The sequence below is a fragment of the Caretta caretta genome, chromosome 2 (assembly GCF_965140235.1).
Source record: "Caretta caretta isolate rCarCar2 chromosome 2, rCarCar1.hap1, whole genome shotgun sequence".
NCBI lineage: Eukaryota > Metazoa > Chordata > Testudines > Cheloniidae > Caretta > Caretta caretta.
This window is the reverse complement of record NC_134207.1, coordinates 180,477,527-180,502,833: the sequence shown is the minus strand read 5'-3', so window position 1 is coordinate 180,502,833 and position 25,307 is coordinate 180,477,527. Positions and strand designations below refer to the sequence as shown.

The window sequence follows — 25,307 nt, the reverse complement described above, 5'->3', positions numbered from 1 at the left end:
GCCCTGCCCCTCCATGCCAGGTGCACCAGGTGTGTGCAAGCAGGCACAGCAAGGGAGGATCCAAGTGTGGAGGGGCTTAGTGTGGGGGGATCCAGGTGTGGGTTGAGAGAGTTCTGTGTGGGGCAATCTGGGTGTGGGCAGCTCAGTGGTGGATCCAGGTGCGGGTGGGTCTGGATACACAGGGGCTTGTTAGAGGGTTCTGGGTGCAATGGTAATGGGACTCTGCAGGGGGGTCCAGGTGAAGATGGCTGGGGCTCAGCGGGGAGCTCTGGGTGTGGGGGGATAGAGCTCGGCAGGGGGGTTTGGGTGTGGGGAGCTCACTGAGGGGGTCCAGATGCTGGGGAAGTGGGGTTCAGTGGGGTGGGATCCAGGTGAAACTGGTTGGGGATCGGTGTGGGGGATCTGGGTGCAGGTGGATCATTAGGGTGGCCCAGGTGCGGAGAGGGGGAGGCTCAGTGGGAGAGTTTCAGTATGAGGGGGTTTGGATGCACAAGGGATGGGTGGATGGGGGAGCAGCTCCCTGTACAGTGATCCCTCCCCTTGCAACTGAGGAGCGATGGGTGCAGGAAGCACGGGAAGGGGAGAGTTTGCAGAGCTTCCTACAGCCAGGGGAGAAATCTGGATGCCGTGCAGGGGAAGAGGGAGTTCCATCCTCCCCAGAAAAGCCGGGACTCTGAGCTGAGCCTGGCACAGGGTAGGAGCCACCAGCTGAGTCTTCCCCAGTCCCACTCCCCGCCCCACAGTGATTTTCCTCTGTGCTGGCTGCCCCAAGCACCCGAAACATACTGCTGGGGAGGGTCATGTGACCACTCTTGTGGTTTCCCTTTGCTTGCCCGTCAGAAAGTCATTTTTCTGCAGGGAAGCAAAGAAATATGTGGGGGACATAGATTCTGCATGTACAGTGCATGTACAGTGGTGCAGAATTCTCCCAGGAGTAATCTAAGCAACATTTCATTCTCAGTTTATAGTCCAGTTTGTTTATTAGTCAGAGAACTGTGTGCTTTTTCCAAGTTTTTTTAAAGGCTGAATTATCAAGTTATTCTAGCCATCTTCTGATATTCATTTTAAATAGATGTTTTTCTGTCACTGTGTAGATTCTGATATGTACTTTCATGCTTGTATACATCACTTATAAGAATAATAAGTTCCCTACTTAGTTACAGGAGTGCAGTTTACTTTCACTGAATAACCTGAATAATTCCGTACAACAGTTCTTCAGTTTCTCTTATAGTGTACCAGATCTTTTAAGATATTTATGTTACCTGTTAGTTGCTATATATATCTGGATTCACTGTCCAATCAATTTAATTTCACTCTTTCATTTAAACAGAATATCTCCTTTAGTATTTTATCCTTTGGCATAGACTTTTCTTCACTGCTTTTGAAACAAGGACACTCAAGGAAATCTGTAGGGGAAGCACCTAAAATGCTAAGAACTGGGCACTTATTTATCGTCTCTGAGGCTCAAATCCCTTTGAACATGCCACAGATATCTCCATTCATAATGAAACTTAATTGACCAATAGTCTCTTATTCTGATTCCCAGCCCTCTTTTCTTCTCTCTTTCTTGTTCCCACATCTATTCAATTCCACTTCTTAAAAATGAATAGTGGATAGGTTTTACCAAAATGTATTAAGATGCTGAAAATAAGAATTTAAATTAAATTTAACTGACAGTTCTGATAGGAGAAATTACTGCACTAATTGATCAGTAAAGGCCCAACTCTCCCATCCTTACTCACACTGAATGAACTTCCTGCAGATTATAGTACTACTCAGCATAAGGGTAGCAGAATCTGTCCCTGTGCATAAAATCCAGTTCTCATAAATGCCAATGAGAGCTTCTCAACTGAGAGCTAGATCAGGCCCTAAAACTTTCTGTCACAACTATGTTAAACTTCATAATTTAACCACAACAATAATACATTAATTATATAATAATCAGCAATATGTTTAAGCAAGAATGAACAATAGGGAGTGTTCCAGGCTAGGATCCTGCCACACCTTGAGGGGGCTGTTAGTCATGAGGCCAAAGGCAGAGCAATGCAACTCCCCGAGAAGCTGTAATATGTTGTATCAGCAAGATCCATGTATCTTTTTATCCTTGTAAGTCTAAAGTCTGTGCAATCATTTATTATGACACTGCCTTTAAAAAGCTCTTAAATAATCTGATCAAAACTGTAATAAATCCTTTGTGAAAAAAGTTTCATATTTTGAATTCTGTAAATAGAAAAAAATGTTAAAATCATTCCTTTAAAAGTCAAGTCAAAGTGCTTCACACACATTGCTAAAATTGGCCTCTCTACACTCTTGTGGGGACTCAGGGAGGTAATAAATGTCCCTATTTACTAGTTGGGAAACTGACTCACAGATAGGTTAAGGCCAACATTTTCAGAAGTGGCCGCTGGTTTTGAGAGCCTCAGTTTTTGGAAGTCCAACTTAAGATACCTCAGGCAGGACTTTCAGAAAGTACTGAACACCCACAACTCCCACTGACCTCACTTGTAGTTGTGGGTGCCCTGCACTTTCAAGCCCTAGAAGTCTCAAGATGAGCACACCAAGAATGGAGGCAAACAAATTAGTAGCCGCTTTGGAAAATTTGCTGGTAAGTAACTAGCTCAAAGTCACACAGCAAGTCAGTAACAGAATCAGGAATGAAATCCAGGAATCCTGACTCCTGTCCCCTACTTTGATCACTCAATTTATCTTAAATAAAAATAAAAACTTTACAAAAATCTTTATTTTACATATTTTAAGTGGCTTCCTACTCCCAAGACTTTCCCCAATTCCTTTTTTTCTCCTCTTTTTCCACCCTAGCCACCACTTGAGGACCTTCTTTTTCATTTAATTTTTACTAGATGCTGAGTCGGAAGCAGCATGTGGCATTAGCATCATCTCTGTTGTTGGGGTGTGGAAGTGGGAGTAAGAAGGCAGTCCTCCCGCATGCTAAGGGCTGCTAAGAGATGGGTCCCAGCAATGGCTTCAACATACTGTTTCTGTCAGAACCAAGTATCTCATCAGGGCTTCAGAGAGATGCTTCAAACACGAAGGGCAGCCCGCACTAGTCCCGGTTCAACTTTTTTTAAAAATTAAATGAAAAAACAGCTCTCATTGGTGGGGACTAAGCCTTGTTAAGAAACAGAGTTGAATAAGGAGGAGGGAGAGCTGGAAGGAATCTTGAGAGTGAAGTTGGGCAAAAGGAGTGGCAAAGATGACGTGAATAAGAACTAATCTCTAAAGCTAGGGAAGGGATGGTATCTGAAAAGAGCACGATAAATTAGAGTGATGACAAAGGACAAAGGGATTGAGAAGAGATTTGAGGATGTGGATGAAAATATATGTAATGCCTGGCGCTGAGTAAGTTTGTTCACAACATGAAAGCTCATAGATAAAGGAAAATGAAGAGGTTTAGTAAATGCAATTACAGGTAATCTTTAGTAGATAATCCTCCATTTTGACATGGTTTAGAGAGGAATGTTGATATTACCTGTGATGCAGTTTAGCAATAGAAGCAGCTCTGACATATGGCACTATCCCAGAAGAATGCTCTGCCATTTAACTAATCAGAATGCAGTATTTTCTAATACTACTTCATTATAAATAGCAGTGAGGAAATTTCTTTAGAACACTGAACACAAATGAAGCTCTCGGTGACAGGAAACTCCGATCACTAATGCTAGGCTAGGAGTCTTTGTAAACCAGTGGATGGAGCACTGGCCTCAGAGTCAGGAGACCTGGGTGCTATTGCTTGTTGTGTGACCTTGAGCAAGTCACTGAACCCCTCTGTACCTCTAGTCCCTATCTGAAAATGGGGTTTGTGATACTTACTAACCATTGTAAAGTGCTTTGAAACCTATGGATCAAAAGCACTATGTAAATATTAGGTCCTCATTCCTGTGAAGAGGTGGACAGAATCCTTTGAGGATCATGAGATGAACCCTTCTTAGCTAGATGAATTCAATTCCAATGGAGAATAACCTATTAAAATATGTAAAAGTGTTGGGATAGATTGAGGACACTAACAGCAGCCTAACCCATCCACAGTGCAAATACAACCATTGTATGCTCTTGCCTGATCCAATTATAATAAACATGGTTGAGCTGTGTTCATGACACAGCCATGTGTCAACTGAGTTTGTGTGTCCACAACTACTACACTGTGCAGTCTGAGGAAAACCTGGGCAGTTATCCCAGTGCCAAAGTAAGGTACAGAGAGCCTGAGCATAGGCAGTACTTGCAAAGATGGGACAATGCACTGTTCTTCTGCACAGAGCTGAAAGAAAGGAAAACTAGCCAAACCAGTTACAAAGACATAGTCAGGGGATCAAGTCAGCAGTGTTACATTCCAGGAAGCCAATCATGGGTAAGTTGTTAGAAATTTATTTGGTTTCTCTTGTAGAAAGAAAGCTCTTCCAGAATAATTATGGTAACCAATCAAAGCCTGAGAATGTTGCAAAAACATTGAGGCCTATGTCCTGTTATAGGGAAAATGCTTTATGTACTGTATATAGCAGTGTTTGACTATAAACTACTTGACATACTGGGTACTGTTTGTTAACTAGTTCCAAGAGTTGAACTGTCTCTTCAGAATGTATCAGTCACTATAAAAGGCTATAGAGTGTTCCCCCTTCTCTTTCCAAATTCATTTTTCAGTTCAGACTTCCAGTTCACACTGAAGTGAGGCAACAACTTATATGGCCCACATCTTAGCAAGAATATACAAGTTACTGATTGTCATTTTGGATAATATGTTGGTTCATATGGACAAAATCTGTAAGAGTCTAAATTCAAATCTGCAGGAAGATGAGGTTTTCTACAGTTAATGAAAAGAATTAGTGCCATCTGCTGGGATTGGTATTATTTGAGTTATGACTACTGATATTTTGTTTATTTTAAGTCCAGAATCTGTTTATTCAATCCTTAACAAGTCAGACTTTGAGATGTTATTTCTTATAATTTCAATCACTTAGAATAATGAATTTGATCAGCCACTTGCAGCTCTATCTGGGAAGAGAAGTTTTCCCTTGTTACGTGCCTGACTAAAGAGAAAACATCAGAAATATCAGATTTCACTGGACAGAAGACAAACGTGCTGCATTACTTTTGTATTATGATATTAAAAATTGTGATTCTCTGCATTTAATTCTAAAGTAGAAAAGCTTAAAGTGACACATCAGTCCCTAAAACCAGACAGCATATTGCCGAGGAACCATTCACTATTAGAAAAGGCATGCATTTATTATTACAGTATTTTGGTTTACTGAAATAGGCTGAAAGAAATCAAACCTTTAAACAGGTATTTCACAGGTATTTGTATATGCGATCTTCACATAAAATCTTTTTAAGGTCTCATTTTTTAAAAAAATTCCAACATACCAGGCTGAATTGTTTGTTTTTTCATAATATCACTAGCTCTTTTTTAATTTAAGTGCAATCTGCAAAATTTAGTTTAACAATAAAACTATTGTATTAGTTATAGACAGAAAAGAGGACCTGAATTTAAAATCATCTATTTTTTTAATGCTTCTAAAATTATCCAAAGAGCAAATGGACATTTGTTTAAAAAAAAAAAAAGACAGAAATAGAAAGAAAAAACCAAATACATATGCTCCTCAATAGAGGATTTTTTTGCCACTTTTTAGGACAGAGTAGATAAATTATAAATTCTATTTTTCATAATGGTAATAATCAAACCAAGCTAGTGGGTTATATTAATATATATATTTTAATATAAACCTGCAAACTACACCTTTAAATATCATAAGATAGCTTGTGAATCATGAAAAAATGGATCTCTGAGCACATCAGTGGCCATAAAATTCTCCCTAAAGCAGATGTTAGAATCATAGGTGCTTGTTTTTTGTTTTAAATTTTTGCACTGAGCTTCTTTGTTGTTTTGAAGTGAAATAATTTGCCTTCTCATGCTCACAAAACCAGAAGCTACTACACAATGACAGGGCTTGTAACCAGGGCATCACTTACAATATTGGATTCTTTGTTAAACACATTTTCCAAACACCCTTTATTTCCTAGGCTAGTCAAGGACCGTACCAAAAAAGCACTAGTGGAAAGAGGGTCACTTCTGAAACTGGGTAGATAAGCACTGACTGTGTCTTATTTTGTTTACAGTTAAAATAGTTTAAAATTAAAATAAAAACATTTTGAGCCTGAGAATACATAGGTAGGAAGCCACATTACTAAAACAAACGGAAAACTCTGCAGATTTGTGATCAGACAAACAACATCATCCTAGTAACCCACAATAATCCATACTGAAATTAGGCCATGTATCATAGGAAAACTGATTTATGCAGCTTTACCTGTCCCTGGAACAGAATTTCAGTCAGAGTCAAGGGCACTGATTTGCTGCCTGACTGAGCCGGACGCAATGTGAAAATCCTTCCAAAGCTAATTAAACCAAATGAAATCAACACATGCTTATCCAACAATCGTGACCTTAAGACAAGCAATAATGGATGTATGATTGCCCCCTAAATCCCTGTGTCATCAAGAGGACTGGCAGGTTTTCTAGGCTCTTTCTCTCCGGCGCCCTCTTGAAACATATACAAAAAAAGCCTACTTTATTCACTGTATTTTTCTTGGATTAGACCCCATGTAATTACTATGGTGGTCCCTTTCATGCTTTAAATGGGGTTAGAGCCACAAAATGTTATAGTAAAATCTTTATCCATAGAGCAAACTACTCAAAGAAAACAAGAAATAAAGAAAGACATCTAGTAATTAACAGTTTGTGGACAAATCCTTATAGATTATGATACTATGTTTTAGGTGCTTTAGTCCTGAAAAAGATTTTTCAAATCAAATCACGTTCAAAGTGAAAAGGCTGCTATAATACAGATGTGCATTCAGTACTTCTAATGTGGCATATAATTTGTATTCTGTCAGATGCCGTATTTTCATACTCTATTTTAATGTAGCCTGTTGTGAGATAATGAAGACTGTTCTCAACTCAGCAAACAAAGCCAAATGCTGTCTTTATAAGTGGGAAAAGGTACTACAAAGAGGAGTGAACAAGGAACATGTGTAACAATAACTATACCTGTTTAAGAAACTTGTCGGATGCTTGGCTGTGCTTAGCTAACACATTTGGCAATGCAGGATTTGCGTATTCAAATTGAGGATTATAGGTAAAATCAGACTTGAAGAATTTAATCTTCTCTTTTTCCACATTGGAAGGCTTGATAGCAGTTAGTATACACAGTTTTCGGCCAGAGACATCTACCTCTTTACCATGGCTTTTTGACAATTGAGGATGCTTTGGCTTTGGTAGACTAGAAAAATAATGTCTCTTAGCCTTGCTTTTGGGTCGAGGTGGCAGTCCTATGCTGTTCCCTGCAACGGAAATACCGTGTGTAAACTTTACACTGCTGGACACTGGGCTAGCGATAAAGATGGATGGCTGCCTCTTCATGCAATACCAGCCACTGCTGAGCAAAGGTAGTGGGACTTTGATCTTGCGGTGCTCGTTGCTTCGCGAGGTAGTAGAAGACTTGGTGGACTTTCTGTTCCTCTTGTGGTGGGCAGATGACAGCTTTTGAGAGTGGTGTTTTTTCTCCTCTTTGCTTTGCAGAAGGACATTGTAGCTACTGGTTCCTGTTGTGAAAATATCCTTAAGGATTCCAGAGGACAGGTGCTGAAGACTGCTTTCATTCTTAATGATCAGCTTATGTTCTTCTGAATTTAAGACGGATTTTTTAGAGAGCTCTTGCTCAGGCCAGTGAAGTTTTTCTGCATTTAAAAAAAAAGAAGAAAATGGAAAGCTAGAACAAATCTGACTGTTCTGTGATGACACAATAAACAATACACAATTCTTAGGACCTAACAGAATAACAAGTATGAAACAGAATCTGAATACAAAGTAACTTTTTACATGACTACAACTACCTTAAGACAATCTTGATTTTAAGATAAAAGGAAACAGGCGTGTGTGTGTGTGTGTGCGCGCGTGCACACATATTGTTAAACAAGCTAGATGTGGAATTTCAGACCTAATTTGCACAAGCAACTCTGCCTATCTCAGTGCACATCTCAGCGACTACCTTGTTTAAATTCAGGTGCTGTTCATGTGTACACACATTTAAATAGTTCAGTTATATAATTATCTTTTTTACTTGTGTTTACTTTGAAGCAAATTATTATTATCTTTAAAGATTCTTTCAAAAAGTAATTGCTGTTTAAAAATATTGTGATCCTTGAATTATACAAGCAGTAAGAGGCAGTCTGTAGGTGCACCTCACCAAAAGGGAGACATGCCTCAGAAACTCTCCTCTTAGGCTATGTCTACACATAGGGCAGCATGTAGAGTACATACACCATACGCCCCGCTAGCATGGGTACAAATAGCAGGGAGGCACAGCTTAGGCAAGTAAAATAAAGACACACCAGTACCGTATGATTGGAGAATTGCTCACATAGTTCCTATTTTTAAGAAAGGGAAAAAGGGTGATCCGGATAACTATAGGCCTGTTAGTTTGACATCTGTAGTATGCAAGGTCTTGGAAAAAAATTTGAAGGAGAAGGTAGTTAAGGACATTGAAGTCAATGGTAAATGGGACAAAATACAACATGGTTTTACAAAAGGTAGATCGTGCCAAACCAACCTGATCTCCTTCTTTGAGAAAGTAACAGATTTTTTAGACAAAGGAAACGCAGTGGATCTAATTTACCTAGATTTCAGTAAGGTGTTTGATACCGTGCCACATGGGGAATTATTAGTTAAATTGGATAAGATGGGGATCAATAGGAAAATTGAAAGGTGAATAAGGAATTGGTTAAAGGGGAGACTACAATGGGTCCTACTGAAAGGTGAACTGCCAGGCTGGAGGGAAGTTACCAGTGGAGTTCCTCAAGGATCAGTTTTGGGACCAATCTTATTTAATCTTTTTATTACTAACCTCGGCATAAAAAGTGGGAGTGTGCTAACAAAGTTTGCAGATGATACAAAGCTGGGAGGTATTGCCAATTTAGAGAAGGACAGGGATATCCTACAGGAGGATCTGGATGACCTTGTAAACTGGAGTAATAGTAATTCGATGAAATTTAATAGTGAGAAGTGTAAGGTCATGCATTTAGGGATTAATAACAAGAATTTTAGTTATAAGCTGGGGACACATCAATTAGAAGTAACGGAGGAGGAGAAGGACCTTGGAGTATTGGTTGATCATAGGATGACTATGAGCCGCCAATGTGTTATGGCCGTGAAAAAAGCTAATGCGGTCTTGGGATGCATCAGGAGAGGTATTTCCAGTAGGGATAAGGAGGTTTTAGTACCGTTATACAAGGCACTGGTGAGACCTCACCTGGAATACTGTGTGCAGTTCTGGTCTCCCATGTTTAAGAAGGATGAATTCAAACTGGAACAGGTACAGAGAAGAGCTACTAGGATGATCCGAGGAATGGAAAACTTGTCTTATGAAAGGAGACTCAAGGAGCTTGGCTTGTTTAGCCTAACTAAAAGAAGGTTGAGGGGAGATCTGATTGCTCTCCATAAATATATCAGAGGGATAAATACCGGAGAGGGAGAGGAATTATTTAAGCTCAGTACTAGTGTGGACACAAGAACAAATGGATATAAACTGGCCACCAGGAAATTTAGACTAGAAATTAGACGAAGGTTTCTAACCATCAGAGGAGTGAAGTTTTGGAACAGCGTTCCAAGGGAAGCAGTGGGGGCAAAAGATCTATCTCGCTTTAAGATTAAACTCGATAAGTTTATGGAGGAGATGGTATGATGGGAGAACACAGTTTTGGTAATTAAATATTCATGGTAAATAGGCCCAATGGCCTGTGATGGGATATTAGATGGGGTAGAATCTGAGTTACCCAGGAAAGAATTTTCTGTAGTATCTGGCTGATTAATCTTGCCCATATGCTCAGGGTTTAGCTGATCGCCATATTTGGGGTGGGGAAGGAATTTTCCTCCAGGGTAGATTGGAAGAGGCCCTGGAGGTTTTTCGCCTTCCTCTGTAGCATGGGGCATGGGTCACTTGCTGGAGGATTCTCTGCTCCTTGAAGTCTTTAAACCACGATTTGAGGACTTCAATAGCACAGACATAGGTGAGAGGTTTTTTGCAGGAGTGGTGGGTGAAATTCTGTGGCCTGCGTTGTGCAGGAGGTCAGACTAGATGATCATAATGGTCCCTTCTGACCTAAATATCTATGAAAAAAAAAAGCCTTAAGCTATATACGCTTCCTGGCTCTCTACATGTCCTAGCAGTGCCTCTCCTGTCTACACTGCTATCTTTAGCCATGTAGTGTTCTGCTGACTCCCCAGTGCTGGAGCCTTTCCCTACCATAGGGAGCTGCCGGAGCCTTTTCCTGCTGCAGCGAAAGACTCAGCAGTGGGCAGATGCTCTGGCAGGCAAGAGGCAAAGGGGAAAGGCCCCTGCCAGAACCTTTCACTGTTGCTTTTAGCTACACACAGCCATATGGCTGTTGTCTGCTTTTCACTGTGGTATGTAGCTACATGTACCCTACATGTCACTGCCAGTGTAGACAAGACCTTAGACACAGTTCCTCAGGGACTCCTCTGTTGTGCTGGAGAGGAAAATAATGTGTAAAGTCCTTTAAGAGTGTGATTTATTCTCCCACATGCATCTAGTCTGCGCTGCAAGACACTGAATAGTAGGGGCAGAACCACAGATCTCATCTACCTGCTACTCTCAGCCCAGTTGCTCCTGGTATGAGAAAGCCACAAGTGCCCAGGCTCCAATGCAAGCAGCCCTAATGTTACCACACAATGGAATAAGGAGTACCTTAGTACTCCCTTCTCCTCTGAGCTGCTGTGTTATCTAGCCTATAAATAAGCCCCTTCGTTTTCAGTTTAAACTGATTTTGACTGAAAAAATCCCACGTTTTACAAAAAGTATTATTTGTTTTTTTCTGATTTTCACCCTATTTTTGTATCATTCAAATATATAAAAAATAACTTGTTTTAGTAGGAAAATACAATACATTGCATGAGATATATGTATTACGATAATACATTAGTCTGTATGTATATGCAAAGCTACCTGTTGAAGTACGGCTACATGTATTAGTCTGGAAGATACATACAATAAACAAACAGGCATGCTCGCAAGCTCTGAAGTGCATGCACCTCTGAACGTACTGATGAATCTCACTCCCATCACATACACATTTCAAGCTGTTAACAGATAATGGTTTAAATATTTGACACACTAAAATGAGAAGAAAACAAAAATCTGTAGCAGAATACCTTTCAGAACACAAAGAAGTATTAGAAATTTAAAAAAAAAACAGGAGAAAAGGGTGAAGTTAAGCATATGTGCTGCAAATGGTGTGGCCCAATTATTAAAAGCAAATATTTATAGGCTGATAGTTCTAAGTCTACAGCAGTAAACTGTTTATTCAAATTAACATTTTTTTGGGGGGGCTTAGATATGCATTGCTTTTTAAACTCAGAGGTGGCACTGTGTTTTTAGTTCTGTTTTAGTTCTGCAGCAAACCACACTGAATTCCATTAATCAAAGCATTAATCTACTGAATACTTTTTTCCCCTATCCTTCTGTCCATCAAAATAGATCCCAATATTTACCCAGAAAAAAAATATTAAGATTTTTCCACCAATTTTCACCTGTTTTTATTGTTGTAGTAATAAACACCAATAAATTCCTGGCAAAAATTAAAATAGCCAAAAATGAAGGGCCCTACCTATAAAGAAACTGTCCCTCTCCAGAAAACTCCCCAGAATAAGGTCCCAGAGAAATGAGGAATATCTAGGACGTGCCAGCCCCTGCGAACAAATTTCAACATGACAAAAATGGTAGGGTATATTCAGGTATTTAGTATATTTCCCCAAACTCACATTTTTAGTTGCCGGGGGTTTATCAGCTATCACTTAAAACCCTCCATTAATTAAGACTATTAAGAAAAGAGAGCAATTAGTACCAAAGCCATTTATAAGGAACTTAACCCCATTTTCAAAACATCTACTCAAAGCTGTATAATATCAGCTGGGTTTAAAAAAATGTGCTTTAAAGTATAAAAATGACAAACTAAACTAAATTCAACAGGCAAATAAAGTTCCTTAAGGTCTGTGTAGCAAAGAAGTGTGGCCTCCCTCTGAGATTGACAGTAAGGGAGGCCCACACACCCCTTGATGGGCGGAACCAGGAAGTCCATGCCAGAAGCAGAGAGGCGGGACAAGAATAGGAAGCATAAAAGGCGGGCCCTGTAACTCAGTTGAGTGGGAATTGTTGAGGGAGACAGATATGCTGTGCTTGCTGTTGGAGCCTGAGTGAGACCTCTGTGCAGGAGGCTCCTAATCTACCTGAACAGCCAGGCATGTCTGATGCTGAGGATTTGCTGGGACTGCTACTTGCAGTGTAATCTGGGGAGATGGAGGATGACCCTTGAATGCAGATATGCCTGATGGGGAGTATAGGAAGCAGCCATGGGGAACTAGACCACTGTCTGGCAATGGTGCTCCTGGAGACATAGTCACTGTTTTGTGGGTGGAGTCCTTGCTGACTTGGTGACAGAACACTCTGTCCTGGGCTGGGACATGGTGATGTTGGGTGGGCCTGTGTCCCCCCTGAAAGCCCACCCCTGGGTGGGGGGGCAGTACTCCCTATCTTTAGGGTGGAAGGCCTGCATTCCTCAGACACCACAGACTCTGCTTGGTGCTTGTCCCTTGTGTGGGTCCCTTGACTGCTTGGTGCTCACCCCTGCCTGAGGGCTAGAGTATTAGACTGCAAGGTGCCTTGCCCTGCCCAAGCGCCTGGGCCCCTGAACGGTCCCTAACTACTTTACTGTGCTTGAGGGTGGGAACTCTAAACTGAGGCTCTGCCTCAACCTATGGGCTTAGGCCCTGAAATCATTTGCTGCTCTCCCTTGCCTGAGGTTGAGCCCAAGAGACTGCTAATTCCACCCCCCCCCCTCCCCTTTGATAGACTGCTACTCCAGGGGCATGACAGCAAAGAGGTGTGGCCTCCCTCAGAGATTGACTGTGAGAGACAGCCACACACCCCTACAGGCCTACTGACTGTGTTAAATCCACTTTTGCAAAGCCAGTCCCTTGTTCCCCTGCTGGGCTGTGTGGTAGGGCAGCTCTAATGGCTTGGAGCCCTACTGGCTTCAACTCTGCAGCTGGTTCCTTCCCCTGCAACATCCCTCAGGGAGGAGGGAATTTCTACAGTGCCAAGCACTGGCACATAAAAGTTAATACAGTCTCCATCCATATGTAGCATCTGTGCTGATTCCTCATGGAGTTAGTGGAAGAATGATGTGCATTTCACTGGCCCTATCTACTCCTCCCAAGCAGATCCTCAGCACTACAGTTGGGCTTCTGCAGGGCCTAAGGGACTAAGAGGGTAGGGTTGCCAATTTTGGTTAGACATATTCCTTGAGGTTTATCACATGACAGACAATAGAACATTAACAAAGGGATCATTAAATCCCTCCCAGGTAACTGAATCAATAATTTAATTCCAGCTTTGTTTTCCTAGTAAAATTAGACTTGGCTCTCAGAACAAATGAGACCAAAAACACCATACCACTATGTAAGTTTTCATGCTTTATGAATTCATTTTCATTTTTCACATTGTACAAACTCATGTTGTTCAGTGCTACTGGGGATACTGGTGCAAGCAGTAAACTGATCAAGATACTGTGGTCTCACATTTTGCATGAATGTACACATCTAGAAATGGGGAAAATACCACACAGTCGTGGAGCGTCCTTCCAACACTGAAAGGATGGAGTAAGAAGTACAGTAGAACTTCAGAGTTACGAACACCAGAGTTACAAACTGACTGATCAACCACGCACCTATTTGGAACCAGAAGTATGCAATCAGGCAGCATCAGAGCCAAAAATAATAATAAAGTAAATACAGTACTGTGTTAAACATAAATTACTAAAAAAGAAAGGGAAAGTTTAAAATTTTTTTTGACAAGGTAAGAAAACTGTTTCTGTTTCAATTAAATGAAGATGGTTAAAAGCAGCATTTTTCTTCTGCCTAGCAAAGTTTCAAGGCTGTATTAAGTCAATGTTCACTTGTAAACTTTTGAAAGAACAACCACAACGTTTTGTTCTGAGTTAAGAACACTTCAGAGTTATGAACAACCTCCATTCCTGAAGTGTTCGTAACTCCGGAGGCTCTACTGTATTTTCCCTGCTCTGACAAGCAGATATTATGTAAGATTAGTTTTGCTTTATGGTCAATTTGAGAGACTTCCTTTAGGCTTGGCACAGAGATGGCTTCAGGGCATTACAGTTCAAGTTTAATAAAATCAGTTTAATCAACGCAGGACAGATTGCTTACCTAGCTTATTTTGCTTTGGCGTATACTGTAGTGGTGTGCAAAATCACAATTCCCAGCATAAAGAAAACAATATCAAGTATCTGTCCCACAGAGTATGGTGCAGTCAGGATACTCTCCAGTGGGCTAAAGTTCACAAGCCACATTAGTATACATATATTGCTACACAATGAAAGGTCCTTTTGGCAACAAGAAAAGGATTGCTCTCATCTCTTTCTTGGGGAGAGGGTGAAAGGAGGAAGGTAGGGAAACCTACCTTCAGGCATATATTAAATCTAACAATGTGAGGCTCTTTGACTTTAAGAAAGGTGGATGCTTGAAAACTTGCCCTTTAACAAGTGACCTCAACCTAGTCTCTAAATGTTAGAGTGCCAATCTGATTGCCGGATCATGTGAAATCTTACACAAAATTTTGGGCACACAGTTTTGGTTGTGCATGCAAAACTGAAAGTGTATATTTGCTGACCACCTTTGAAAATTTAGCCACAGTATTTACAAAACAATTAAATTCCAGCTATCTAACGGTGGAAATTTGTCACCTTTACTATGAACCTAACCAAAACAGTGTTGAGGTAGAGAAGGGTTTTCTATTGCTACAATGTAAGCAATTCTTTGGAACTGAAGAAGCATGTCGCAAGCATATCTAAGAAATGATAAAAGTGAAATAGAAGTAAAATGCAAAAAAAACCCAGTCCAAAATAAAATACAATCCCAGAGATTCTTGCATAGGGTGACCACATCACAAGTGTGAAAAATCGAGACGCTTTTATTTTCAGGGGCATAGTTGCCTATAGAAGACAAAGCCCCTAATACCAGGACAGTTCTGATGATGGTAATAGGATGTCTGGTCACCCTACCCTTGCATCAATCTAATATCATGTACCTATTTGGGGATGCACGTGCCAATGGAGCTTTTGGGTCGAAGTACTACTGTCATGGCAATCCATGAATGGATCACCCAATTATCTGCCAATCTCTGCATAACACAGGGCAGCAGCAGCAGCAAACAATCCGAATGCTGTTGTGACTATCATGCATATGTGGGTGTTGCAGCTCAAATATATGGTAAATGTTCCACCAACTGCCACCTCCAAATCTGTAGTTAGATTTAAATGTGCATTCTGCAAGAAAAAGCCTTACAACCATCTGCCAAACACCGTATGGGCTCTTTAAACGTTCTCCAACCTAAATTTACACAGAATATGACCAGGATTAATATTGTGTGAGACACATTTGTGTTGGAAGATAAGGGTCAATGGATGAGCCAAAAGATTTGAATAATTATAACAGATATTATTTTCCATAGATTATACAAAGGTCAAAAATCGTGTAACTGTTGTGCTGAATCCTCTATCTGATACTGTAATCTTCACTACTTTATTTTCCAAAATAAAGTGGAAAGGACTGACATTCTGAGATATAATGGCAAAGTATCCTTGAAAAAGTGTCGTGAAAATTCAATTGTTTTGGTATATAATCAATTAAACTGGTGACTGATAATGATTAAAACATTTATGTTATTTTACTTGCCCTGGGCCAGTGACAGGTGTATATAAATCTGATTTTTTCAGTGACCTCTCACCTCGGTTGTGCCATGTCACTGCCAACCTGTGGCAATGTATATTTTTGGTGTCATGACACAACTGAATAGTAGGCATGAGACCAGCCTGTCAGTTCACTGCTATACATGCAAACAGGCCTCAAAATGGTACAGTCCTTCTTGCAAAATAAATGATCGATTTGCTGTTTTTTCACATTGTTTTCAACAATGATACAAAGAAAAGCATATCCATTTTACTTCAGAAGTCCGAAATATCAAAAGATGATGCTAAATAATACTCTCATATACCTGAATTTATTCCGCTTGAAACACATTAAAGTTTTGAAATGTCATTATGATTGTTTTAAGACATGGCTACAATGTCCCTTGAAGACCTCCATGTGGAAGCAGGATTATATCTGCCCCAAACAGTCAAACAAAATTCTTAATGGCACTAAAAGCCTCTCGAGGATTGTTCCCAAATCCACAGGATGTTCTTAAGTGCTAATCTTGGAGCCTTCACCAGATGTGCAGCCATACATGCAGTAGGCCTGGTTTCCCGCTTACTTACACCAGTGTGTATTAGAGTAGCTCAACTGAAATCTCTGAAGTAGATGAGAGGAGACTCAGGTGCAATAATCTTATCTTCTGCCTAATGCCTCTACATCTGCAGAGGCTGACACACTTCAGTTGCTCCATCTAAGAGGTAGAACATTATTTGGGCCTGAAATGTCCTTCACTGCAGCAAATATCAGAAAAGTTGGTTTTGCAGTTCTGTTAGACTGACTGAGGACATGGTGCACAGCCATATTTGCTCTATATTTTGTGTGAGCAGTGCCATTAGGTGTGCAAACAAAAATGTACAAGCTACACACAAAACACTGTCCTTGACCCATATGCTCCCAACTCCAATACACTGCAATGGGAGTTTTTTCCGTACAGGGCAGTATCAGATCTTAAAGGAAAATTGTCCACTTGAAATCTAGTATACTTTTTAATGTTAGATACAAGTAGTTGCAGGCCCTCTACCACCCCCCAAATCCTTCTGCCTATTGTTACAACCACTTCTTTTTTTTTTTTTTTTTTAAATTTCCCTCCCCTATTACTGCATGAGACCTACACAATTAACAGGGAAAACTAACAGGGAAACAATGAAAGTGATTTGAAACATTGCTATCAAATGCACACAGTGAGTAAACTAATGTTATTTTCCTCCTTTTTTTTTTTTTTTTTTTTTTGTCATTTTTAGTTATCCTAAGAGCTACAAGTAGCAAAATAGGCCAAATAAATTTAGACAATGATTTTTTCCTTAGTTTGATGGTGTCCCTTTTAAGTGCACAGTTTATATATACACCATTAAAGACATCCCTCTTTCTTTTCCTGACTGTTAAGAGGGAACCTTCCATTAGGGCTGCCACCCAACCAGGTCTTACCCAGAACAGTCTGGTTTTTGGCTTCTGTGTTTGGGTGCCATTTAGGGTTGCCTGGTGTCCAATTTTTGACAGGATACTCCAGTCAAAAAGAGGACCTGGCAACCCTAAATGGCACCTGAATGAAAAGTTTGGTTACCGTGGGGTGGCGGAAAGGCGCCAGGTCATTAACCCACACTAGCCACTGCTCAGCCGGAGCTGCCTCCTACCTGCAGGCAGGCTCTTTCAGATGATCCAACAAGTGATGGGAAGGAGAGCGACTGATGGGGGCAGGGCCTTGGGGAAAGATGCTGAGCATGAGCAGCGCCTTGAGGGAAGAGGCAGAGCAGGAGCGTGGCCTTGGGGGAAGAGGCGGGGCAGGGCCTTGGGGCTCCAGTTACCAATGATTGGAAAGGTGGCAACCCTACCTTCCACCTTCTTGATTGCTAGGAAGGACTGGGAGCCCCCTCCCCTATTTGATTCTGAGATCTTGTCCACACTTACAGTGCTGTTGTAGCATTTAGTAAAGATGCTACCTGCGATGATGGGAGAGCTTCCCCTATCAGTGTAGGTACTCCACCTCTCTGAGAGATGGTAGCTATGTTGACAAGAGAAGCCCTCCTGTTGCCATGGCACAGTCTACACCGGGAGTTCATTTGATATAACTGCAGGATTACTATTGAGATCAGTGTGAGTTTTGGGTTTAAAAAATTATATGTAGCATATGGCTGTGATACTTTAGGGTTCAATCCAAGCCAGTAGGGCAGAGGTGGGCAAACTATGGCCTGCGGGCCACATCTGGCCCGTGGGACCGTCTTGCCCAGCCCCTGAGCTCCCGGTCGGGGAGGCTAGTCCCCGGCCCTTCCCCTGCTGTCCCCCCTCCCCAGCAGTTACACCGCCGCATGGGCAGTGCTCTGGCCCGCCGTTCCTGTCAGGCAGCACGGTGGCGTGGCTGGCTCCAGCGTGGTCAGGGGGCGGGGAGCAGGGGGGTTGGCTAAGGGGCAAAGGGTCCCGAGGGGCAGTCAGGGGACAGGGAGCACAGGGCAGTTGGATGGGGCGGAGGTTCTGGGGGTGGGGGGCAGTCCAGGAATGGGGAGCAGGGCGAGTTGTATAGGGGGTGGGGTCCTGGGGGGCGGTTGGGGGCGGGGGTGTGGATAGGGGTCATGGCAGTCAGGGGACAGGGAGTGGGGGAGGGGGCGGGATCCTGGGGGGGCGGTTAGGAGCAGGGTGTCCTGGGAGGGGGCGGTCAGGGGTCAAGGAGCAGGGGGGTTTGATGGGTCGGAGGTTCTGAGGGGGTCGGGAAGTGGGAAGGGGTGGATTTCTGACTTAATTCTATTTATTTCAATTTATACAACAGAAAATAAAATTAAAAAGAGCATCTGTTCCAGACTCTGGGCAGCTCTGATGACCTCTCTAAAACTATGTGATATACACACAGGTTCTCTCAGTTGATCCCACTACATAATACCCAGCAACTGCAACTGTATCACAAAAACACAATACCTCTGACAAAAAATCATTAGAGTCCCTTAAAACCACATTATCCCAGTTTGGCTTTCTCCATATCTTTTGCTCCCCTCTGCAACACACACACAGAAGCTGCGAACATTGAGGCCCTACCCAAGTGTGCAGTCCCTTTCTAACACCGGTGGATTAGCTTGTACACTGACTGGGTAGTTTTCTCCTTATTCCCCTTTTCCTGCAATTAAATATGAAATACTTTCTGCAATATTATGGCTGAGTTCTTAACACACACAAGTCAAGAAATTGTCAGGATTCCTACAGCAGCTAAAGCTCAGGCACACTGAAAGTTCACAGAACAGCATGAAAACCAACACCATACACTGTACAGCAATAGAAAATATATGGGACTTGATTCTGATTTCTCTTACAATGGTTTTATACTACTATAACTCCATTTACTTAAGTGGAGTTACATGTGATCTATCCCACTGCAAAAAGAGACTCAGGCCCAAGACTGGGGATGAGTTGTGGTTGTTGTGGGAGCCATAATTCTGCCTTTCGTTATTTGTGTATGTGGCACCTCATCAAAATGTTGTATTAACATATATTTTGCATTTATAAACTGCCTATGCATAGCTTCAGATCATGTAGAAACACAGTGGCAGCAAATATTTGTTGGAGGTTATTAAAATTATTACTATAGATTTAAATTTCATATAATTTCTTACTGAAGTTATTTGCTTTCAACATCTAGAAACTGGCATGTTAATACCATCATTTATTACATTGTAACTAAGCGCCTGATCTGAAGTTCATTGAAGGGTTTTTTTTTTCCATTGACTTCAGTGGGCTTTTGATCAGCACTTAGGGCCAAATCCTGGCCCAGTGTACAGCTTAAAGATTGAACACCATACCAGGGATCTCTAAAAAGGCTTGGTGGAAGAAAACTTCTCCCACCTAGGCCACTTGTGGTCATTCTTGCACCCCCAAGGACTGGGTAATTCCCAAGGCTCTTAAATCTTGCTCTGCAGGTGAAGACAATGGAGTGAATGGTTTGGTGGATTTTTGTAGTCGCAAATCTCCCTGGCCGTTCTATTCCCTGCTCTCAGCACATAGGGAGCCCCTGTGGAGTTAGGCTGCATAGCACACAAGGAGAGTGGCCTTTGCTGCATTAGGGGCAAATCCTGTCCCTCTCACTGTACTGATTTTGGGGAGAATCTTTGCACGGAGGTCCTCAGAAAGATTTCTTCCCCAGCCCACCCCCCCGTGTGTTTAATTGTGGGAAGGTAAAGATATGGCTGTGATTTTTTAGTTTTGTGGCTGTCATTTTAGAGCATGACTCTCAAGAAGTTACCCTAATATGATTTTTTTTTCTATTCAATAACAGCGACCACACACAATAACATCATGTGTTTGGCTATTTTGCAGGAAGGCCAAGTAGTTTACAGCATTTCATGTACAAAATAATAAAGTAGCAAAAGTCTAAAATGGAAAGCTGTAGGGAAGATATCTCACTAATTTCTTTAGGACTGATGTCCTCCCTCTGACTCATCCCACAAATTTCCAGTTATGTTTTTTTGGGTATTTTTAAACTTGTAAACAATTCAGTATTTGTCATGAATATTTAATAGATGGTACATGCTCTGACTGTATTGAAGACTCAAGCTAATGTGCATTGTTTGTACAGACAGCTGCAGAATCAAAATTCTGATGGCTATGCAATATCATAAATGTGTATGTGCACCAGATTCTTATTTAGCGCAAATGACAGAGGCCAGTGCTTTTGAAGCCTCAGCTTCACACTCCTAAACCCTCTTTCACTGTGGTACTAAGTGACCATGGTTTGCAGCACAGTGACAACAAAAAAATCCTGTCTGGCCAGCCTTTTCTTATAATGATAAACATATTCCAGCTGACTCATTATTTATAAATTATATTGCAATAGCAACCAATCTCTGCAGTAAGCAAGGAGGCGACTGATCCAAGGATGGGTGCAATAAACAAAGTACTAGGGAACCCTATGCAAAGCATAGAGTGACCTGGTGCCCCCCACTATAGGGAGCATTCTGAGGTGGAACAGCGATGTATTGGGTGAGTATGGCTAAGGCAGACCTGCATTCTGGTGATTCTGTATCCGTGCAAAAGCTTACAAGGGCTGCTGAAACAGGGTCATATCTTAAGGTGGCCTTCTAGGCTGCCCTAACCTACACAGGGTCCGTGCAGGACTCTGGTTGACCATGAATAGGGTAGGCTTCAGCCACCTCCACTTATTCCCTGTCCTGGTGATGAAGTTGGTCCATGGTCCCTACCTGAAGAATTTACAATCTACAGAGACTTCATATGTATAGGTGCATATATAGTACATATGACACGGGTGGCGGCGGGGGAAGTATGTTAGAATGATTGGATTGCAAAGTAAAGAACTCAAAAGATGCCTGTGCAACCTTAATTCAGCCTCCGTGTGCATCTGCATTATTATACAGTCTTTATAAATGTGAATTATGTGTATAATTATGGGTATTTAGTCAATATTTCTTTTTACACTCCTCATTCAGTAAGCCTCAGGAATTATTTAATGCACACCATCCTAACCCTGCACTTAATACTAAATTATCCATTTCCTCCTAGGCATTTCTATAGTGCTCTCACAATGGTAGTATTCGGGTGCTTAAGACATTAATGAATTTCCCTTCACAATACTACTGTGAGATTAGATGGTGGTATTATCCCCATTTTATAGCTGGGGAACTGTGGCACAGAGAAATTAAGGCCAAAATTGTCAAGTGTCCACTAATTTTGGGTGCACAATCTGAGACACCTAGGACCACATTTTTCAGATACTTAGCATTTTTAGACAACTTTAAAAGTTTCCAAGACACTCTCATGTCTGCTAAGTCTCTATCTGTGTGAAGTGAGATTTTTCAGAGGCTCACAACGTGGGTCTTACAATGGGAAAGTGTCGGGAAACCTGAGCCATATAGGCGGTGTGACCAGCTCTGCCATTGACTGAAAATGGTTTTTAATTGTACAGCTTGTCAGTAAGCTCAATAAAAAGAATAATAGCTAATTTTCATGCCATCACAATAGCTCATACATTAAAACAGATAATTGCCTATCAACAGGGTCTACTCTGTGTTATGAAATACCTGCAAAATTAAATTTTAGAAGTCAACACTGGTCATAAGATTCTTTAAAAATTCCACTTAACATTTGTATCTTGCAACCTAATATCTGCTATTCAAAGTGTATTTTTTATATTAAAACTATAAATTTAGCTGCAAGGGTAAGTTTCAGCCCACTGGCTTCAACTGGGTTCCAAGCATGATTACTCTGGGTAAGAACCAATGGTCCATCTGGTCCAGCATTAGTGGCCAGTGCCAGATGCTTCAGAGGAAATGAACAGAATAGGGCAATTTATCAAGCGTTGTTCAGACTCAACTTCTGGCACTCATAGACAGAGCATCAGATTGCATCCCTGAAATCTTAGCTAATAGCCATTGATGGACCTATTCTCCATGAACTCATCTAGTTCTTTTTTAAACTCATATATACTTTTGGCCTTGAAAACATCCCTTGACAATGAGTTCCACAGGTTGACTCTGCGTTGTATGAAGTACTTTCTTTTGTTTTAAACCTACTGGCCTAGGTTTTGGGAGACCCCCGAGACTTGTTACATGTGAAAGGGTAAATAACACCTCTTTATTCACTTTCTCCCCACCATTCCTGAGTTTATAGACCTCTATGTATACCCCTTAGTGATCCCTTTTCTAAGATGAACAGTCCCAGACTTTTAAATCTCTCCTCATATGGAGGCTGTTCCACTCCCGTAATCGTTTTTATTTCCCTTCTCTATAGTTTCTCCTATTCTAATACATCTTTTGGAGATGGGTGCCCAGAACTGCACATAGTATTCAACGTGTGAGCGTACCATGGATTTATATAGTGGCAGTATGATATATTCTGTCCTATTATCCATCCCTTTCCAAATGGTTCTTAACATTCTGTTAGCTGTTGTGACTGCTGCTGCACATTATGCAGAAGTTTTCAGAGAACAACCCACAATGACTCCAAGATCTCTTTCTTGAGTGGCAACAGCTAATTTAGACCCCATCATTTGGATTATGTTTTTCCAATGTGCAATGCTTTGCATTTATCAACACTGAATTTCATCTGCCATTTTCTTGCCCAGTCACCCAGTTTTGTGAGATTCCTTTGTAACCCTTTGCAGTCAGCTTTGAATTTAACTATCTTGAGTAATTTTATATCATCTGCAAACTTTGTCACCTCACTTTTTACCCATTTTTCCAGATCATTTATGATATTATTCAGATTCAGTAGCAGAATCAGAACCCAAAATTAATACCTTCACGGTTAATAATTTAAGATTATTATTATTACTGTACATTTCTAGGGGAGACTTCATCTACTCTCCCCTCTAGTTCTTATTTCTATTCCTTTAACTTCCCCAAGTACTGACATTTTCACCATCACTCAACTGACAGTGCCACTACCAATCTGAAGCCATGCACATTTTAAAAGCCGATACAGCTACTCAGGTTAATGCTAATTAAAAGCAATCCTAATAATGAGCATAACAATGTCTTGTGACAGTGCACTTACAATCAACTCCATCATGCCCCCTCACTGCTGGACAGGTTTCCCAGTGGTGGGCTGTATTGGCCAGAAGCACTTTAAGAAATTATGTACAAAAATCTTTTAACAAAGCAATTGTATGGGGGAAAAACAAAACAAAACTGGTTTCAAGCTACAGGAAGTTAATGGGATATCCCTGTAGTTTAAAAGTAATTATATACAGTACTGTACATATATTTATTCCTATATCATGCATTTATTATGTAGTGGTACTTTTTAATTGGTATTTATAGTCTACACTGCTTTCTCTATTATTGTTGTTGTTATATGGTAACTTTGCACAGTTCTCGAAGCATATTAGTGGCAAAGGGGTAGGAAAGATACTGAAGAAATAATTGTCAATACTTTTCACTACTATTATTTTATGATTAATTTACTTTTGTTACCTCTCTTTTGTGTTTTCATTAAAATGCTGTAGTTACATTTAAATTCTACAACTTCTTAGGATCGAAGGGTGCCTCATAATCAAAATTATTAGCATTCTTGTTTAGTGTTTTATTTGATTTTTATATTGCCTCTTTTGTTCTCTCCTTTTTTCATTAAATTTAAGCTGTTTAGGTATTCAGTATCCCAAGTCACCTTGTCAATGAACACCTGGGAAGCGAGGGGTTTATAAACTAAGTGAGATCATTTAGTATTTTATTTGGTTGCCATTTTACTGTTTTTTTTTTCTGTTTTGATATCATTTTTATTGATGTTGCTAGGAAATGTTTGTATTTTTGCAAGGCTGTGCCCTAGAACATATATCAGCAGGTGGGAGATGGCCACTTCATGAATAAAATTACGAGTCATTTAGTATTTAATTCGTGGTTTGGTTTTTTTACTATGGCTTTATTCCAATGTGATCGTTATTCATTATAATCATTATAACAGTGCAGCATCCCAACTTCATCAGGGGACAGAAGACACCTCAGAAACTAAATATTATCAGTTTAATAATTTAATGGGAGGGGGGTATTTAAAGTCCATTTTATGCCTTTTTTTTTTTCACTTTACTGCTTAAACTGTTGCTTTCCTGCTGTAGCTGGCAACTGCAGGAATAGGATGGGAAGGGAAGGATTGAAATCGAATGGTAATAATGATAATAATGAATAGTGATACTCACCAGTGACACGGATGGATTCAAGCATCATTCCTCTTGCAGTCTCTGTGTGTATGTCTACCTCTCCTGCCCTAACACCCTAAATACGCCCCCTCTGCATGGAGAGCTGTGAGACACAGGCAAGGAGCAGGGTGGAGACAGTATCCTCCTTTTCTTTATCCACAGGCTGGTGAAAGGGGGAGGCAGGGGAGGAGAGGGCTGAGGTGGCTGCAGCAGTGGGGAGGGTGCAGGGCTCTGTGCAGCCTGTCCCCCACCCACACCTAGCAGCAGCTGCTACCTCCCCTACTCCCTGCTTCAGGGACCGCAGGAAAAGGGCTGGCTAGGCTCTGTTGCTTGGACACTCGCCAGCCTTCCATGGCACGGCACAGCCCTAGGGCGAGAAGGTCGGAAGAACAAAACGCAGCACCCGCGCAAAGAGGGAGACAATGCGGTTTTCCGCATGGAGACTACAAGTCCCAGCATGCAATGCGCTACAACGGTTCCCAGCAGTCCTATGCACAGCCGGGAGCAAGGTGGAGCATTGCATCCTGGGATTTGTAGTCTGGGAGGGAGGTTAAGCAGCGTTGCCTACCCCAGATACGAGGCAGTGCTATGTATGCCATAGCCGGCGTGGAGATCTTGCACAGCGGACTGTGGCTGACACCTCTCCATGCCATTGTAGGCAGAGTTGGGCCAGTACCCCTACTTTTTATTTTTCCAGTTTGATCTCTTGTAATTTTACTCTAGTTGATGTAAATGCAAATACTGGACCAAATTCAGCAATGAAATAAAGTATAGTGTAAGTTACACCTCGGGTATAACGTAGGAAAATGGATATAAGTGCCCCAGTAATGT

At 41.2% G+C, this 25,307-nt stretch overlaps 1 protein-coding gene across 3 annotated transcripts in view; it reads right to left on the bottom strand.

Moving 5' to 3' along the window:
* The window catches only part of MATCAP2 (microtubule associated tyrosine carboxypeptidase 2), a 50,025-nt gene extending 25,103 nt beyond the window's left edge, over window positions 1-24,922 (bottom strand). Inside the window, exons 1-2 of one of the 3 annotated variants that reach the window (XM_048839211.2) lie at window positions 24,477-24,922; window positions 7,061-7,749 (exon numbers count right to left, since the gene is read on the bottom strand). In XM_048839211.2, coding sequence (XP_048695168.1) covers window positions 7,061-7,749; window positions 24,477-24,504 — 717 coding nt within the window. In that variant the 5' untranslated portion in view covers window positions 24,505-24,922. The remainder of the gene's footprint in view (window positions 1-7,060; window positions 7,750-24,476) is intronic. The other 2 variants (XM_048839209.2, XM_048839212.2) reach the window with 2 other exon arrangements.
* Window positions 24,923-25,307: the final 385 nt, after the last annotated feature.